At 47.7% G+C, this 19783-nt stretch overlaps 1 protein-coding gene across 3 annotated transcripts in view; it reads right to left on the bottom strand.

Annotated features, from left to right (window-relative positions):
* Positions 1–19783, bottom strand: part of TTBK2 (tau tubulin kinase 2) — a 218576-nt gene that overhangs the window by 152809 nt on the left and 45984 nt on the right. For all 3 annotated transcript variants that reach the window (XM_032781488.2, XM_075065443.1, XM_032781489.2), the window contains exons 2-3: positions 19115–19274; positions 3052–3199 (exon numbers count right to left, since the gene is read on the bottom strand). In XM_032781488.2, the coding sequence (XP_032637379.1) occupies positions 3052–3199; positions 19115–19183 (217 nt within the window). In that variant the 5' untranslated portion in view covers positions 19184–19274. The remainder of the gene's footprint in view (positions 1–3051; positions 3200–19114; positions 19275–19783) is intronic.

Below are 19783 nucleotides of genomic sequence, written 5' to 3'. Positions count from 1 at the left end.
GTATTACTGAAAAATTCTAACAGTAAAACATTAAAAATACTGATTTTGCACTCTAGCACCTATCTTCAAGGATTTGCATATCTTCTTATTCCTGTTCCATTTCTTTTTATTTCCCTTCTCACCCACTTCACTATTCCTCCCTCACCACTCCCTTTGAAACCTTCTCTCATATATTTTCATTTTTTTCCCATGCCAAGTTCTGTGCTTGGAATAGTTTCTCACTTCTTGTGCAATAAGGCCCTGATCCAGTAAAGTACTTTGGAACAAATGTAATTTTAAGCATGTGAGTAGTCTCACTGAAATTATTTGGACTCTGTGTGTGATTAAAAAGTTATACGTGTGCTTATCTGTTTTGCTGGATTGAGGCCAAACTGCCACCTTCTGTTCTTTCAAAGCATTCCTTAAAGCTTACAACTTCCACAAATCCCCTGAGAATTAATCTACCAATGAAACATATATATTTAAAAAACAAAAGCAAAACCAAAAAACCTCTAAGAGCATTCTGTGCGGTACTATCAGTGATGAGACAATGGCTGCGTCTTCCTTTATGTATTAATTCAGCAGCAAACAGACAACACTCAACAAGAGCAAAATCAGAATCCTGCAGTTAGTAGCCGAAGTCTACTTTCTAGGGACATATGACACACAGCAGACAGGACAAAAATATTCTGCAATAATTAGCTGTAACACTGTTTTGCAAATAGCATTTTCTGTCCATTTTACTTTTCTTTTTTTTCCTATTTGAAACCTTTAGTCTGTGCACACTGAAAACCTGTGAGGTAGAAAAATGAGTGGAGATTCTTGCTGCTAGAAGATAGACAGCAAAAACATTTTCTGGCATTTGTCTAATTTCTGTCTGTCAAGCAAAAAGTAATCCTATCAACTTGGATCCAAAAAATGGTAATGTGTTTATATATCTATCCATAGTATGGATTCCTTATAGTAAAAAAAATTATAATGCTCTAACCTCTGGGTTAAAATTTGTAAGGGCACCTCCTTCTTCTCCTCTCTGTTTCTCAAAGTAGTACTGATCTGGCTTTGGCACCTAACTCTGGGACAGGGTTCGTAACTGTGAATTCTGAGTGGAGACAGGTACTTAACTTCCTCTGCATGGCAGGGTTTAGGCCAGGGGTGGGCAAACTTTTTGGCCTGAGGACCACATTGGGGTTGTGAAACTGTATGGAGGGCCAGGTAGGGAAGGCTGTGCCTCCCCAAAGAGCTGGCCCCCACCCCCTCCCACTTCCCACCCCCCTCAGAACACCCGACCCATCCAATCCCCCTGCTCTTTGTCCCCTCACCGCCCCCTCCCAGGACCCCCTACCCCAACCACCACCACCACCCAGCTCCCGGTTCCCTGACTTCCCCGACCCCTATCCACACTCCCACCCCCTGACAGGCCTCCCTGGACTCCCACACCTATCCAACTGTCCCTTGCTTCCTGTTCCCTGACTGCCCCCTGGGACTCCCTGCCCCTTATCCAACCCCTACACTCCCCACCCCTTTACCATGCTGGTTGGAGACAGCCGCATAGCTGTGAGGGAGGTGGAACAGCAGGGAAGAGGCTGGGGGCAAGCCTCTCCAGCCGGGAGCTTAACGGCCAGGCAGAACGGGTCCCATGGGCCAGATGTGGCCTGCGGGTCATAGTTTGTGCATCTCTTGTTTAGGCCAAACCTCTCTGCTTGTTATTTCCTATTGGCATGCTTAGGTGGCTCCCCAGTCAGCCTGCTGGCTTTTGTAGATCCCATTCTTAGGTGCCTAATTCTCCCTTTCATTGTACCAAGAGCCTGGGCACCTAAGCTGGCATTCTGAATTCTACTAGCTGGATAGGTGCCTAAAAGATAGAGACTGCAACACTCAATATTGCAGTGCCTAAATCCCCCTTGTGAATTCCACTCTTGGAATGAAATGGCCTATTAAAGTACTTGTATAATTGCATGAGCGTGCTTGGTGTATTAAATCTGTATGGATCAGAGGCTGCTATAGCTCCTGCAATGTGACCTCGTCAGCTGATTGGATAACACCATATGTCTTGCAGTTTTTCTTTTGTCCAAACTAAGATTCTAAAAACAAACTATAAACAGCAAGAGAGATTGGCAGTTGCACAGATGAATATTGGAGCAGTCTCTAGTTCTGTTTTCTTAAAGAAAATTGTATTGTTTAAAAAAAATAAGGTAATATTTTAAACTTCACTGCTCTGAATAATAATAAAGAGAAGCCATTACCTTTCCCTCTGTACAAGTAGCCTGTTTTGCCTTTAAAAAGTTTGAATATTAAGCTAATGAGGTGATCTAATTATTGAACATGCAAGAATCACCAGTCAATCAAACTATGTAGTTCTGAATGCTCAGCCAGTTGAGCTCTAACTGGCTGACCATCCAAAAGTGCTTCAGAATTCTAAGCATCATTACTTCTGTCTCTCTTACTAAAGTGGAAACAACCATAAAGAATATAGATGTGCTCTAACCAGTATCACAGAATCCATTGAGAAACCCTCCCTTTGAGAAGACAGAAATTATGAAATACTGGTAAAAGTATTCCTGTGCTGGATGTCAGCTGGAGGCCCTCAACCAAAAAGAGGCAGACTTAAGCAAAAGTTTAAAACACAAAACCAAACCAAACACACACACACACACAAAAACACAACCATGGGGCAGAGTCTCTAACAACAGAGACAAGATCCAGAAAGAAGCTAAAATTGCAGATTAAGAGAACTTCCGCTTTCTAAAACAATTGAACCTTTCTGCTAATTTTCTCTTATCCTATTCAGATCATAAGAGCAGCTCCATCATAAGCTTCCACATACTGGAAGTGAATGATTTCCCTGCCCAGTATGCCAAGAACTAGAAGCTTCTCCTCACCATTGCTGAAAATCAATATACACGAAGGGCCAGATTCACCCTTACCTTGATTAGCCCCATTGAGTTCAATGGTACTACTTACAGAATAAGAAAAAGATAGCAGAATATGGACCCTAGTGACTGGGAATGCAGTTGTGGCTCTTAGCCACCTACCGTATGCTAGCTTTTTGGTATACCAGGGAAACCATCTTACCTTGCAGTTTCTTCAACACAGCCACTTCCATTTTCAGGACTTGCTTTGGTTGCTGAGCTGACTCGACCTTTAGTGCAACGTTTTCCCGGGTGAGCAAGTCCAGAGCATCATAAATTTCTCCAAACCCCCCACCTCCTATCTTCCTCAACTGCATTAAAAAGAAGAATATGGGGAGACAAAAAGACAAAGGAAATAAAATATATTAATATTTCTATAAATTGTTCTCCTAATAGGAAACTATATCACATTACTACCACTTTTTAACTAACACAATTTCACCTTTAGTGTGGGCAAGAGGAGTCACGTTTAAAAATGTTTTAGCTCATTGTGGTACCATAAGAGGACCCTAAGGTTAACAACTATCAGCTAAACCACCGTGTCCCCTCCATCTACACTAGGTTTTACATAGTTTACACCATCATGTTAGTTAAAATGTATTAGTAACACAATAAAATCTCCTAATGTAGAGATGGCCAAAGAAAGGACTCCACAGTATACCCAATATATTCATTCCTCATATACTCAAAAAGCATCTAAACCCCAAAACAAACAAAAAATTTCATATATCAATGTACAATGACATTTTTAAAAATATACCTTCTTTCTTCTTTAGGAATATATGCTTTGAGTGTGCACACACTTATAAGTTCCTTGGGTCTCTGAACAGAACCAGCATAGCATTCTTTATTGTGTGCAATAACCTTTGCATAATAGTTAAAAATAAAACTACCACAATTTAGAAAAGATCTTTAAATTTGAATTTTCACTACTGCTCACAGTACTTTCATCCTCTAATCCCACTCATATTAATGTAAGGCATATTACAAAAATTTCAACAATACACTACACAACAACAATACAAAATCTCATAAAGAACATAAGAATGGCCATACTGGGTCAGACCAAGCTATCTAGACCAGCATGCAGTCTTCCAACAGTGAATGGTGCCAGATGCTTCAAAGGGAGCAATTTATCAAGTGATCCATCCCCTGTCGTCCAGCCCCAGCTTCTGGCAAGCAGAGGTTTAGGGGCACCCAGAGCATTGAGTTGCATCCATGATCATCTTGGCTACTAGTCATTGATGGACCTATCTTCCAGGAATTTAACTAATTCTTTTTTGAACACAACATCTCCTGGCAACAAGTACCCCATGTTGACTGTTCATTGTGTGAAAGTATTTCCTTATGCTTGTTTTACATCTGCTGCCTATTAATTTCATTGGATCCCTGGTTCTTATGTTATGTGAAGAGATAAACAACACTTTCTTATTTACTTTCACCACATCATTCAGGATTTTATTGACCTCTATCATATTCCTCCCCTCAGCCATCTCTTTTCCAAGCTGAACAGTCCCAGTCTTTTAAATCTCTCCTCATATGGAAGCTGTTCCAAACCCCTAATGATTTTTGTTGCCCTTCTCTGTACCTTTTCCAATTTTAGTATACCTTTTCTTTTTTGATGGGGCAATCAGAACTGCATGAAGTATTCAAGGGATGGGTGTATGGATTTACATAATAGCATTATAATACCAGCATTAGGAGGAAGTAACAAGAAGTGTCACAGAATATTTAGCTGTAACGTGATATGTTCAGAGACAGTATTAGAGGGTAGCCTTTCGGCCCCTGCTTTGGGGTTCACAATGGGCAAGTCTGTTCTTTGGTATGGTAAAAATTAGATTTGTTTCAGCCAGTGATTTAATTGATTTTGTACAACTATCTCCTTCCACCCCTACTGTTCCAAAGCTGTTAAAGTAGGAATGCAGTGAAGACGGGTGCAGGGCCGGAGGAGGGGGTGTAGGAGAAGGGGTCACATTGAGAAATATACTCTATTGCATTTGCTCTGAAAGGGCTGTCATCATTTTCTAAGCACTATTTGCTGGGGTCACCTGACTACATTACCCTGAATGCCATCTAAGTATTCTGAGAATCTGGAAATCATCCAGCTAGAAATCCAGTCAGCACATTAGCCTCTCTTTAGGATTTGAAGATGGATCTAACAAGATCTACTGTATGTGATTAACCTGATGGTGAAGGGCAGAGTAATTTTTTAAAATAACTTAAGTTCCTACTAAGAAGGAAGAATCTGATGATATATGAAATATGATTTATTCATAAATTTTACTTTTATTTTTTAGCTCATATACTGTAGCACCCCACCCCAATACCTTTGTCTGTATCAAGTATCAAAAAAATGAGGACATGGAATGCCAAATATGGAGTTTCTGGGAGTTTCACATCACAGCATCTTTCAGAAGACAGGTTTATTAGGTCACCTTTTTTGCAGTCCATAGCAACTGTCTCCTTTACGATAAAGAATAAAGTACACCAAAATCTCCAGATAGGGACCTTCATAAGTTACATGAATCTTTATCAAATAAATAATTTATGTTCTTCTTTGCTAAGAGCATATATCATTTTGAGTAAAACATGTTACTGGTTGCCTGGGCTCTGGACAGTTTGCATACATTTATAATATGCCATAGGTTACGGAACAGAAGAAGCAGTTCATTTCTGTAATTAAGGAGGGTACTCTTAAGTCAGTGGCTTGCATATGACCTGCAAAGGGTTTGTTTAAAAAAAAAAAAAAAAAAAAAAAAAAAAAAAAAAACACACACACACACACACACACACACACACACACACACCCCCAAAACTGAGATTGGATTATTTTTCAGACGAATAAAAGTGGCATGAAATATTGAAAACTGAGCATTTTGGAAGGGAAAAGATTTTTAGCCAGACTGTTCATAACTATTTTAGCACCTATTTAACTTCAACAACAAGTTAACATTAGGAGGGGAAAAAAAAGTCTATTAAAGGGACACTGTCACCTTGAAGGAAAAAAACAAAAACAAATCAACATCACATCTGTACCTACTATGATTACAAGAACCCCCCTTAAAAAAAATGCAAACAAATATTTTCTGTTTTCCTGCTTTATTTTATTCATTTGACATGCTTTGTATTTAGTCAATTGGTTTCTCACTGGTTCTCCCTTGCAGAAAGGCCCCGTATAATCAGCAGCAGAGTAACAAAAAAAATCCTTTAAATATAAGGAATTATATACACACACAAATCGGGACATAACGGTGCTCTGAGACATTGGAAACTTTTAAAAATGTCAGTGTCCCTTTAATGATTCAACACCCCTTTCTTTTTCATTTAAAATGTTAGAGTACACAATGTATAGTAACTCCTCACTCAAAGTCGTCCCGGTTAATGTTGTTTCACTGTTATGTTGCTGATCAATATGGGAACATGCTTGTTTAAAGTTGCGCAATGCTCCCTTATAAAGTTGTTTGGCAGCCGCCTGCTTTGTCCACTGCTTGCAGGAAGAGCAGCCTGTTGCAGCTAGCTGGTGGGGGCTTGGAACCAGGGTTGGTGGTGGTTTGTCTGGTGAAAAAAATTTCCCTGGAACCTAGCCCTCCCCCACCCCGCATTTACATTAATTCTAATGGGAAAATTGGATTCGCTTAACATTGTTTCGCTTAGTCGTATTTTCCAGGAAAATAACTACAATGTTAAGTGATGAGTTACTGTATACTCATATGCATAACATGTATGTGCATACATGAAACGTGTATGCACAAGAGCCTTTGTGGAGGAGGGGAAAGATGAGGAAGGACCAATCCTGATACTTTAAAGGTGAAAAGAAAAAAAAACAAACAAACACTTATTCAGAAACTAAAAGACAAGTCCAATTTTAAAAAAAAATTTTAAAAAAAAGTCCTTTACAGGTCACTTTTAAGATGGAAATCATAAAGACTAAAGATCAAACTAATAACAAAAGGGCAAGGTAAAAAGAAGGAAGATAGAGCACACAGCACAAAATCATGATCCAATGGCTGAAAGTTGAAACTAGACAAATTCAGACTGGAAGTAAGGCAGAAATTTATGACAGTGAAAATATTTAACCATTGAACAATTTTGTCAATTTTAATTTGGGGTGTCAGGCGTCTGTGGAAGCATCAGATGGAGAAGCATTTCCACTTTTGCAGGTAAGTTTTCCGAGTGGAGTCCCTTCTACTGGGCAGGAGGACATACTGGACCTGCCCCGAGCAGGCTAATTCATGGGATTGAAACCATGAAGGAACCACGCCATCAGATGGAGTTTCCGGAGCTGTGGATGAAGAAGCCGACCGCAGTTCTGGGAGAGGAGATCTGGTCTGTTGGGGAGAGTCCTTGGAGGACGGATGGACATGTGTAGCAGGTAAGGATACCATGTCTGTCTGGGCCAAGCTGGGAAAATAAGTATTACCCAGGCCTTGTCCGCTGTGATCTTGCATAGAACCCTGTGTATCTGTGAAAATCAGTAAAAAAGCCTACACGAGGGAATTGTTCCAAGGAATGAGGAATGCCCATCCCTTAGAGATGCATTCCTGAGACGTGGTTTTGAAGAGTGGCAATCAGGTCTATCAATGGAGTGTCCCAATAGAAGAAGAGTTGTCAGAGTATCATGGGATGTAATTCCCATTCGTGTTCCTCGGAGAAGTCTCTGTTGAGTGTGTCAGCGGTAGCGTTGTGACACCCAGGCAGGTAGGAAGCAGTGATTTCTATGTGATGTTGTATGCACCAATTCCATAGTCGGATGGCTTCTGTGCCTAGGGAGTGAGATCGTGCTCTTACCTGCCTACTGACATAAATCATACATGCTATCTTGTCCGTCAGAACTTGGATGGACTTGTTCTTTACAGTGGGAAGAAAGTGAAGGCAAGCGTACCTGACGGCTCTGAGTTCTAGAAGACCAATGTGTAGATGCTTGTCTGATAGGAACCAGTGGCCCTGTACCTTGTGGTTGCGTAGGTGCATTCCCCAACCTATCAGGGAAGCGTCCGAGGTGAGCATGAGTACTGGGGGGTGTGGATGAAGGGAACACCCATGCATAGGTTTTCTGTTTTGTCCACCAACATAGGTAGGCCAATATGTTTGGTAGTGGAGTCAGTGTTATGCAGAAACTGTGTGTGCTGGGTTTGCAGCTGGAGCTGAGCCAACCCTGAAGGCATCTCATGTGCAGCCTGGCATATTTCATCATGAAGGTGGTGCTGCCATGTGACCAAGAAGCTGTAGGCAAATCCGTGCCTGTATTCTGGGGCTAACCGAGATCGTGCATATTAGATGCATAATAGTGAGGAAAAGATGGTTACTTACCTCTCGTAACTGTTGTTCTTCGAGATGTGTTGTTCATGTCCATTACAATTAGGTGTGCATGCGCTACATGCACGGATGTCAGAAACTTTTTCCCTCAGCAGCTCCCATCGGGATGGCAAGTGAGCCCCATAGAGTGGCACCATTATGGCAGTGTATATATACCCTGCCGGCCCGACCTGCCTTCGGTTCCTTCTTGCCGTTGACTCTGATAGAGAGGAAGGGGGGTGGGTATTGTAATGCATGTGAACACCATATCTCAAAGAAAAGACGGTTACTCACCTTTGTAACTGTTGTTCTTCGAGATGTGTTGCTCATATCCATTCCAAGTAGGTGCGCGCCGCGTGCACGTTCATCGGAAGAATTTTCCCCTAGCAACACCCGGCGGGTCGGCAGGCGCCCCCTGGCGTGGCGCCTTTGCGGCACCGCATATATACCCCTGCCGAACCGTCCGCTCCTCAGTTCCTTCTTGCCGGCTACTCCGACAGTGGGAAGGAGGGCGGGTGTGGAATGGATATGAGCAACACATCTCGAAGAACAACAGTTACAAAGGTGAATAACCGTCTTTTCTTCTTCGAGTGCTTGCTCATATCCATTCCAGGTAGGTGAATCCCAAGCCTTACCTAGGCGGTGGGATCGGAGTTGGAGACAGTCGAATGCAAAACAGCCAAACCAAGAGCTGCATCGTCCCTGGACTGTTGCACCAAGGCGTAATGAGCAGAGAAGGTGTGCACCGAGGAGCACGTAGCTGCACAGCATATGTCGTGGATACGAACACGGGCGAGAAAGGCAATCGACGAGGCTTGAGCTCTCGTGGAATGTGCAGTCACTCGGCCTGGAGAGACGTGAGCTAACTCGTAGCATGTCCTAATGCAGGCCGTAACCCAGGACGAGATTGTTTGAGATGAGACAGGGCGACCTTTCATCCTGTCTGCCATGGCAACAAAAAGTTGGGACGTCTTACGAAAAGATCGGGTGCGGTCGATGTAGAACGCCAGCGCTCTACGAACATCGAGGGAGTGTAGGCTCTGCTCTCTACGGGATGCGTGAGGTTTAGGATAAAAGACCGGGAGGAATATGTCTTGGTTAAGGTGAAAGGAGGAGACCACCTTGGGAAGGAAGGCCGGATGCGGGCGCCTCTGCACCTTGTCCTTGTGGAATATCGTGTAAGGTGGGTCGCCGCCACAAGAGCGCGAAGCTCCGAGACTCTCCTGGCCGATGTAATGGCCACAAGGAACGCCACCTTCCACGATAGATACAGGAGAGAGCAGGTTGCCAAGGGTTCGAAGGGAGGGGCCATTAGCCTGGAGAGAACCAGATTGAGTCCCAGGAAGGGGCAAGGCGGCGGACCTGGGGGAACAGGCGCTCCAGGCCCTTGAGGAACCTCAAGACCATCGGGTGAGAGAAGACGGAGGAAGGGCCTTCTCCTGGATGGAACGTTGAAATGGCAGCTAGGTGCACGCGCAAGGATGAGAGCGCGAGGCCCTGTTGTTTGAGGTGCCATAGGTATTCCAAAATCACATGGATGGGAGCCTGTGTAGGTGGTACTTGTTGTGTCTGACATCAGCAGGAGAACCTCTTCCACTTCGCCACGTAGGTAGCTCTGGTCGCAGGCTTCCTGCTTCCCAGGAGCACCTGCTGCACTGGGGTAGAGCAGCGCAGCTCTGAGCCGCTCAACCAGCCAGGAACCATGCCGTCAGGTGGAGGGATTGGAGGTCGGGGTGGAGAAGCCTGCCGTGGTCCTGGGATATCAGGTCCTGATGGATCGGCAGGAGAACGGGGCTGGCTATTGATAGGTCCAGCAGCGTGGTGTACCAGTGCTGGCGAGGCCACGCTGGGGCGATGAGAATTACTCGAGCCTTGTCCCTGCGCAGCTTCACCAGGACTTTGTGCACAAGCAGAAACGGTGGGAAGGCATATAGGAGGTGGGTCGACCAGGACAGGAGGAAGGCGTCCGAGATCAAACCGCAGGCGAGACAGCGAAAGGAGCAGAACCTGGGGCACTTCCGGTTGCTGCGTGAGGCGAAGAGGTCAATCTGGGGAAAACCCCACCTCCGGAAGAGAGAATGGGCTATGTCCGGGGAGGGGACCACTCGTGGGCCAGAAAGGACCTGCTGAGGTGGTCCAATAACTCGTTCTGGACCCCTGGAAGGAAGGAGGCCACCAGATCCATGGAGTGGGCTATACAAAATTCCCACAGCCTGATCGCCTCCTGACAAAGGGGAGAGAGCGGGTCCCTCCCTGCTTGTTTATATAGTGCATCGCAGTGGTGTTGTCCGTGAGCACTAAGACACAACGTCCTCGCAGGTGACGAATAAAGGCCTGACAGGCGAGGCAGACCGCTCGCAGCTCCCGGACGTTTATGTGCAGCAACAGCTCCTGAGCGGACCAGAGGCCTTGTGTCCGACGAGACCCCATGTGAGCTCCCCAGCCCAGAGAGGATGCGTCCGTTGTCACTGATATGGACGGTTGCCTGGGGTGGAACGGCAGGCCCGCACACACACCAGGGAGGGGTCTTGCACACCAGCGGAGGGAGTGCAATACGCTTTCTGGGAGTGTGACGACCACGTCCATGCTGTCCCTGCGTGGGCGGTAAACGGAGGCTAACCAGATTTGCAGGGGCGAAGCGGAGCTTGGCGTTCTTGGTGACAAAGGTGCAGGCCGCCATGTGACCGAGGAGGCTGAGACAGACCCGGGCCGAGGTCGTGGGGAAGACGAGTAGGCTGTCTATGACGGAGACTATTGCCCTGGAACCGGCTGGGTGGAAGCGAGGCTGTCGCGAGCGTGGAGTCCAAGACAGCTCCAATGAATTCTATCCTCTGAGCTGGTACGAGGATGGACTTGTCGAAATTGATCAAGAGGCCCAAAGTTATCGAACAGTTCCCTGATAACCGCTATGTGCGCGGCGACCTGAGCCTCTGAAGACCCACGAACCAGCCAGTCGTCCAGGTAAGGGAAAGACACATATGCCTTGCCGGAGGAAAGCGGAGCCACTACTGCCATACATTTTGTGAAAACCCGCGGGGCAGAGGAAAGGCCGAAGGGCAGGACAGTGAATTGGAAGTGGCGGTCCCGTACCACAAAGCGTAGATAGCGTCTGGTGTGGTGGGTAAATTGAAACATGAAAGTACGCGTCCTTCATGTCGAGAGCAGCGAACCAGTCTCCCGGATCCAGGGACGGATAATAGACCCCAAAAGACACCATGCGGAACTTCAACTTCTTTACGAAGGCGTTGAGTCCGCGGAGGTCCAGGATTGGTCGGAGACCTCCTTTCGACTTGGGGATTAAAAAAATAGCGGGAGTAAAACCCTCTGCCCCTGAGATCTCGAGGGTACCTCCTCTATGCTCCGATTTCGAGAAGCGTGTGGACCTCCTGCGCAGAGGAGATGCTCGTGAGAGGGGGGTCCCTGAAAGAGGGACGAGGAGGGTGGGTGGGAGGGAGGGGGCGAAACAAACATGAAGATGGTAGCCAAACTCCACCGTGCGTAAAACCCAACGATCCGAAGTTAGTCGGGTCCACGCCGGAGGAAGGGAGAAAGGCGGTTGGAAAACAGGAAAGGAGTCCGGGGAAGGACTGGTGCTCTGCTCTCTGATCGCACCTTCAAAAGTTTTGTTTCGGTCCCGGCGGTGGCTTGGGATGAACCCGTTATTTTTTCCCCCTGGGAACCAGACTGGCATTCTCCGGTTTACTCGGCCTCGCCTTCTGTTAAAGTCCTGACGAGGGCGTGTGTGTGGGGTAGGGGGCGCTGAGGTTGTGCCCCGAAAGGACCGCGCTGGGTCTCTGGTGTGTGCATGCCCAGGGAGCGCATTTATGATGCGATTTGTCCTTAAGGCTTTGGAGCCTTGGGTCTGTTTTATTAGAGAAGAGGCCCTGCCCTTCAAATGGGAGGTTCTTGAATCGTGTGTTGCAGTTCTGGAAGGTAATCCGGAGACCTGCAATCACGAAATCCTCCTCATTGTGACCCCAGACGCGACGAGGTCCTAGCCGCCGAATCTGCGGCGTCGAGCGCAGCCTGCAAGGAGGTTCTGGAGATCTTTTTTCCCTCCTCCAGGAGGCTCTGGAACTCAGGGCGGGAGTCTAGCGGGACCAGCTCAGTGAATTTGGCGATGGAACTGCCAGGTATTAAAATGTACCTACTGAGCAGCGCTTGTTGGTTGGCTACATGCAACTGTAGACCCCCTGCGGAGTATACCTTGCGCCCCAGTAGATCCATACGCTTAGCCTCCCGCGATTTTGGGGCGGGGGCTGGTTGGCCATGGCGCTCCCTCTCGTTCACAGATTGTACGACCAGAGAGCATGGAGGAGGATGGGTGTAGAGGTAGTCGTACCTTTAGAGAGGGGTACCATATACTTCCTCTCCACGCCTCTGGCCGTCGAAGGGATGGACGCCGAGAGACTGCCAGATAGAGTCTCCGCCTTTGCCTGAATGGAGCGGATAAAGGGCAGGGCTACCCGCGTCGGGCATCGGAGGACAGGATGTCCATGACAGGGTCCTCCACTTCGGGAACCTCCTCCGCCTGGAGGTTGATGCTCAACGCGACGCGGCGGAGCAGGTCCTGGTGGGCCCGAAGGTCAATGGGGGGCGGGCCCGAAGTAGAAGTGCCCGCCACCGCCTCATCCGGCGAGGAGGAGGAGGAAAGACCGGGGACCGCAGGCTCCTCATGAGGTTCTTGTTCCAGAGGGGGGGCCGTTTCTGGGGCGGTCTCTGGGTCCTGGGTCACGGTGGAAACGTCGTCCTCTGGGGGAGGGCGACTGATGGATGCCTCCGGCACCCGACGGGCAGAAACCGCAGATCTCGATGCCGTGGTGGGATTGCCTTGGGCTTGGTGGTACGCCCAAGGCGTCCAGAAGGACCACTGCGATGGTTGGTCCAGTCCCTGGTGTTCCAGGGGGAAACGGGTGTGTGGGTCCACATCGCCGTAGAGAACCCTGTCTGGGCGGGAAGAACCCGAGGGGTGTCTCGATGGCCAAGGCGGAGCGGATAGGCCGTGAGACTGGTGCCGGATGTCACTTCGCATGGGAGAACGGTACCGGGAATCGTACCGGTGCCGAGATCAGGAGCGGGACCTATGACCAGCATGGTGCCGGGAGGTCGACCGGGATCGGGTGTAACGACAGTAGGATGGGCTCCGTCGGGAGTGGTGCCGGGAGGTAGACCGTCGTGCCGAATGCTGGTCCAGGGAACGGGACCTGGACTGGTGCCGCGAGTACGACCGGCTCCGAGAGTGGGAACGGTGCCGGGACTGCGAGCGGCATCGTGAAGGCGAACGGCGGTGCGAGCAGGAGCAGGGCCGAGATCTCGACCGCGACTGGTGCCTGTCCACTGCTCCTAGAGACACTGGTCGGAGCATAGCCGGCTTCCCCATTGACGAAAGGACCCGCACCGGCAGTGCCGGGGGTTGAGGCAGGGAAGGCTCAGTTAGGGCTATCAGTTCCCTCACCGTTGCAAAGGTCTCCGGCGTAGTGGGAACAGCGAGCTCAACCAGGGCTTGCACCAGGGAGCTGTCTTGCACCGGACTCGACGGCTCTTGCCTGGCCGGAGTCGACGGTGCCGGGATAACCGGTGCCGTGGCAGATGGCGGTGCCGGCCGGCACGGTTTCCCATGCTCAGACTGCGGTGCCAGAACCGCAGCCGCAGAAGCCTTCACCCTCTTCGCTTTAGGTGAAAGGGAGCGGTGCCGGGCTGACTTCTGCGCTGGAGACTGTTGGTGGCGTGGCATTCTGGCGGTACCGGCCATCTCCGGTGCTGAGGAAGAACTTCTGCCCGGTGCGGACTGCGGTGCACTCGGTGCCGGAGCTGCAGGGGTCAGGGCGGCCTCCATAAGGAGCTGCTTCAAACGGGAGTCCCACTCCTTTTTTGTCCTTGGCTTGAAGGACTTACAGATCCGGCACTTGTCCTTAAGATGGGATTCCCCTAGGCACTTCAGGCAATGATCATGGGGGTCTCCTTTTGGCATTGGCCGACGTCAGGCCGAGCACTGTTTGAAACTGGGAGAGCCAGGCATGAGCCCGGATCCCGGGAGGGGCGAGGAGGATTAAACCTCAGCCCTCAAACTATATACAAAACTATACTAACAACTATACTAATAGTACTAAGATCAACACTAAACTACAACTATAACTGTGAACTGGAGATGAGAACGGGTGAAACGCTAGGGAGATGGAGGTTAGCTAAGCCGCACTCCACTGTTCCAACGACCGACACGGGCGGTAAGAAGGAACTGAGGAGCGGACGAGTCGGCAGGGGTATATATGCGGTGCCGCAAAGGCGCCACGCCAGGGGGCACCTGCCGACCCGCCGGGTGTTGCTAGGGGAAAATTCTTCCAACGAACGTGCACGCGGAGCGCGCACACCTACTTGGAATGGATATGAGCAAGCACTCGAAGAAGAACAACAGTTACAAGACGTAAGTAACCATCTTTTCTTCAAGTGATTGTTTACGTCCATTCCAATTAGATGACTTTCAAGCTTACTACTGGAGGCAGTAGGAGTCATGGAACGATTGATTGAAGAATAGCTCTGCCAATCGCCACATCATCTCTGGCCTGTTGGTTAACAGCACAGTGGGTTGTAAATGTGTGCACTGAAGACCAGGTGGCTGCTTTACAGAGCTCCTGGATGGGGACCTGAGCTAGAAAGGCTGTTGAAGATTCCTGTACTCTGGTTGAATGGGCTATAATCGCTGGGGCTGGGACCTTGGTCAGCTCACAGCACATGCGAATGCAGTCTGTGATTCAGGACAATGTGTGTTGCGCAGAGAGAGGAAGGCTCTTCTTTCTGTCAGCTACGGTGATGAACAATTGGGTCAACTTGATAAAAAGGTTTTGTGCGCTCTATGTAGAACGCCAAGGCTCTCCGGACATCCAGCGTGTGTACGCTGCGGTGACTTGGGCTCATGTGGGGTTTTGGAAAGAACACCGGTACGCAAATGTCCTGACCCATGTGGAATTGGGAGACTACCTTGGGGAGAAATTTGGAGTGTGGTGTAAGCTGCACCTTGTCCTTATGAAACACCGTATAAGGTGGTTTGGAGGTGAGGGCTCTCAGCTCAGACACCCCCCTTGACAGTGAAATGGCTACCAGGAATGCCACCTTCCAAGAAAGCTAGGAGGGGGGAACAAGTGGCCAGGGGCTCAAACGGTAGGCTCATGAGTTTGGAGAGGACTAAGTTCAGGTTCCAGGTTGGGACTGGTGGGCAAGAATACAGGAACATCCTCTCCAGCCTTTTGAGGAATCACCCCATGATGGGATTTGAAAACACTAACCACCCAGACTCCCCTGGACAGAAAGCTGAAATGACCACCAGGTATACTCTGATGGAGGAAAGCGATAGACCCTGTTGCTTAAGGTGTAGGAAGTATGTTGTCTTTAACTCCAGGCTCTCCATGTGAGTTGGGTTATTGTGAGTGGGATGGGGGAATAACTGCAACAGAAACAATTTGTATATCAGGGAGTAAAGACTTCAGGAAGATGCATTTCCTGCTTAAGGCAGGGGGTGGGTAGGTACAGTAGTGGAAAGGGGCCAGGTTGGAAGGGGGAATTAAGATAATGGGCAGGGGCATAGCTGGAAAGATGTGCTGTAACAGGGCTGGTGAGGCCCAGCTGATGGGGGGATGGGAGAGGGGGAAGGAAGAGGGGGCTGGCTGGCTCAGTATGCAAATTGCAGGACATGATACATATAAGATTACTAACTCCTATCAACAATATATCTTTGCCATTAATTTCCTATATTTTTGAACCAGAACAGAACTCACTAATGCAGAGTTAAAATTTGTGTGGTGGTGTCATCCCCTTGCAGAAAGCTGAGTTGAACAGAATTAAGATTTCTGAAAACCAGGAAATGCAGAGGTAAGGTTGGCCATGAAATTCAGGTTTTGCTCAACTCTACTTTTTGAAGCGGACAACACACTAACAAGCAACCTGAACTCTGAATTAACATAGGTTTTTGCTGCTGAATTATACATAAGTTTGTGACTACTCTATGTGATCAAAAAGAGCAAAATACAGTCATAAAAAATTCTGATAAAATGTACTTCTACTGCAAATCTTTACCTAATTCCCAGATGTATCATTTTCTACATGTTTAGAGATACACAATGAATTATTTAAGGCAGCAAATTCTGGGATTTTCCAAAGGGGAAGAAAAGCATTGAACTGGGGACACTTTCCCCTCCCATCCCCCAAAAAAATCAGGAACAGCATTTATACTGCCATCATAAATGTAAAAACCAGGCTTCTCTCCACCTCCTGAAAGTACAATTTTTAAAAATTAAAAACTGCATTTGCACAGCAAAAAAAATGTCAGTTTCTAGTAGCCAAGTGAAGAATTCTACATCACAGGCAGTCTGGTAATTTTGAAATTTGCCCTCTACTGCCTTTTTCACTGGCACATTTCGCAGGGAAATCCTGAGTGCGGACAGTTAATTAGCTGAATTTCCTACCCCAAAACATGAATATTAGCAACTACAAGGAGGAGTTGCCCACAAGAAACTTTAGGGCTTTAGGCAGTCCTGAAGTCATAATTATATCTGTGTCACAGGACTGGCCTTTAAGAGGTAGGTTAGAGGCCCAGCCTACCTGTGGCAGGCTGAAGGGACAGATCCAACCCAGCTTCACCTGGGGATCATTAACTAAGTAGCTTGAAGGCAGTTAAGTAAGGAGCTCCTGGGCCTAATCAAAGGCTTGGGAGCACTCCGCTGTAGACAAGGCTCCTCAGAAGAAAGGAAGCTCTGGAGGAGAGGAGCTCTTACGGAGATTAAGCCAGGCAGAAACTGTGCTCCAAAAGCAGGGATAGTGAGCAGATTACAAAACTCTCTAGGTCGGGTGGCCTGTGAGAGACCCTAAACAAGCAGGGGAAATACTGCAAAACCTCTCTAGGACAGTGTTTTTCTAACTTCGGGTCACAACCAGCATGTCAGGCACTGGGTCGCTCTGGTCAGCACTGCTGACCGGGATGTTAAAAGTCCCATCGGTGGTGCTGTCCAGCTAAGACAGGCTAGTGCCTACCTGTTTCGACACCACTCTGAGCCCTGGAAGCGACCAAGAGTGGGTCCAGCTTCTAGGCAGGGGGGCCAGAGGGCTCCACGCACTGCCCGGGCCCTGGTTCTGCACTCCCATGGGCCAGGAACCACCAGGTAATGGGAACTGGGAGGGGGGCAGTGCATGTGAGCAAGAGTCGTGCAAAGCCACTTGCACGGGCTTCACCTAGGAGCCAGACCTGCTGTTGGCCGCTTCTGGGGCACACTGCAGTCTGTGGTGCCAGGATAGGCAGGAAGCCTGCCTCTGCACCCCAGCTGCGCTGCTGACCAGGAGCTGCCAGAGGTAAGTCCGTGCCCCAACCCTGCACCCTAATCCCCAGCCCTGAGCCCCCCAAACCCAGAACCTCTTCCTGCACCCCAAATCCATCATCCACAGCCCCACCCCAGAGCCTACACCCCCAGCCTAGAGCCCTGACTCCCTCCCGCACCCCAACCCCCTGCCAAGAGCCCCAGCCCACACCCTGAACCCCTCATTCCCAGCCCCACCCTGCAGCCCTCACCCCTGCACCCCATCCCTCTGTGCCAGCCCTGAGCCCCCACATACACACCCCAAGCCCCTCATCCCCAGCTCCGTTGGACGAGAGGCATCAACAATTTTCTTCAACAGGGTCCCCAGAAAAAAAAGTTTGAAAACCACTGCTCTAGGAAGTGGAGAAGCCTGATGCCTTACAGCAGAAGGAGCTGCTGCTAGAGCCTAGATACTTTTGTTTCGAGACTGTTAAGTTTTGTCTGAGCTTTGAAATAAGACCTTATAAAACCATCATAAAAGTGTTCCTTTCAGAAGGCTTTATTAAAGGGAGATATACCGCTGAAAAGTCCAGCATTTGGCTTCTCTTTGACCAGACAATTGAAGTGACCTCATTGTTGCCTCACCAAGGGGAAAACTGAGGCAGGACATACTCTTTTATAGAATATGATCAGATTTAAAACTATTGCTAGAGTTTCTACCTACATTAAATTGCTCTCTTTCTTAACAATACTTCTTTACAAATACAAATGTATTTGCTTTCCAAAGGTTGTGCCTTAGGCCTTGGCTACACTAGAAATTGTGAGTGTGGTCAGAGCGGCAGCACTGGGAGAGAGGTCTCCCAGCGCTGCATGTAAACCACATCCTTTATGGGTGTAGCGTGCAGCGCTGGGAGCCGCGCTCCCAGCGCTGCCGCCCTGATTACACTGACGCTTTACAGCGCTGCATCTTGCAGCGCTCAGGGGGGTGTTTTTTCACATCCCGGAGCGCGAAAGTTGCAGCGCTGTAAAGTGCCAATGTAGCCAAGCCTTTAGGCCCCATTTATACTGGGTTAACAATCCATGTTAGACAGAACTTGGTTATAAAACCAGAATCAGCCTTACTGAGATTTAAGGTACCTTTCCTAGTCAGTGTGGACTAGACACAGATTGTTGGAAATACTTTTCCATGATGGATTTGAAATAACTATAAATTTATTATCACCTTCTGTGCTCAGTGACCATTTTAAAACTGCGCTAAAACAATGGAGGTAACCGAGTTCACTCAGGATTTAAACCTTTTTAACTGAGATCAGAATCTGGCCCTTTCGTCATAAATGTTTTTTTGCAGTTGGGTTTAAAAAAGTTTTTTCAGATCCTAATCAACCAGTGAAAACCTCTTAAAGCCATGCAAAACTGAACTTCATTTTAAAATGAAAACAGGTAATTCAATGCATTTTCCATTAGAGACTGGGGCTTTGTGATAGTGCAGTGTAAGCATTAGTGAAGAAGTCCAATAAAAGGGAAGGGAAATCAGACTTCGGAGGAATTTGGTACAGGCAGATAAATATACATTTTGGTACTAAACAAAAACCACCTCAAAGTTTGTTTGTTTTTTAAATAATTGAAGAAATGAAAGCAAGACATACTCACCACTTTCCATCTTTCTTTGACCAAGACACCCACACTGAGGATGTCTGGCTGCTCCCCTCCCCCACTCATTGCAATCTCCAGATGTGGTGGAGCTGCTATAATGAGTCTCTGTCAGTACAGATCATACAGCTCCCAGAGGTAGATTCCATTTAACCTGAGGCTAGAGAAACAAATAGCAGCACATCAGATGTCATTAATTAATGCAAGGGCCCCATAAGCATTAGTTGTATTCCTAATCTAACAGACTTGAGCTAGGCCATTCTGATGTAGAAAAACTAAACTTAGAAAATTTCCAGTTAACAGGCATTTGACTATAAAAATCTGTCCCCTCCCCCCTTTTTTTTAAAATGGGTTTCAGCCAACTCTACCTAGAACTAACCCAAGTCTAGCTCTAAAACGATATTTAATGGACAGAAACCATTTTAAAGGAGCAAAGAGCCGAAAACAAAAGTTATATTCTGTAGCAATCAGAACACACTGGGAGTTTGAAATAGCTATAAGTCACCATTAAATGCAAAAAAAAAATTGCATTTAAATGCAACTTTAAAGTGCACAATTAAAAGTCACACACAAAAAATGGGGGAAATTAAAGAAGTTAAAATAAAAATTTAGAAGTTACGGTTCCTACACTGTTGGACATCATGTATATTATGCCTGGGGTGGGTGGGT

This window comes from Chelonoidis abingdonii, chromosome 4 (genome assembly GCF_003597395.2).
Source record: "Chelonoidis abingdonii isolate Lonesome George chromosome 4, CheloAbing_2.0, whole genome shotgun sequence".
In the NCBI taxonomy this organism is placed as follows: Eukaryota; Metazoa; Chordata; order Testudines; family Testudinidae; genus Chelonoidis; species Chelonoidis abingdonii.
Note: the sequence above shows the minus strand (reverse complement) of the source record. Positions and strands in the feature narration are given on the sequence as shown.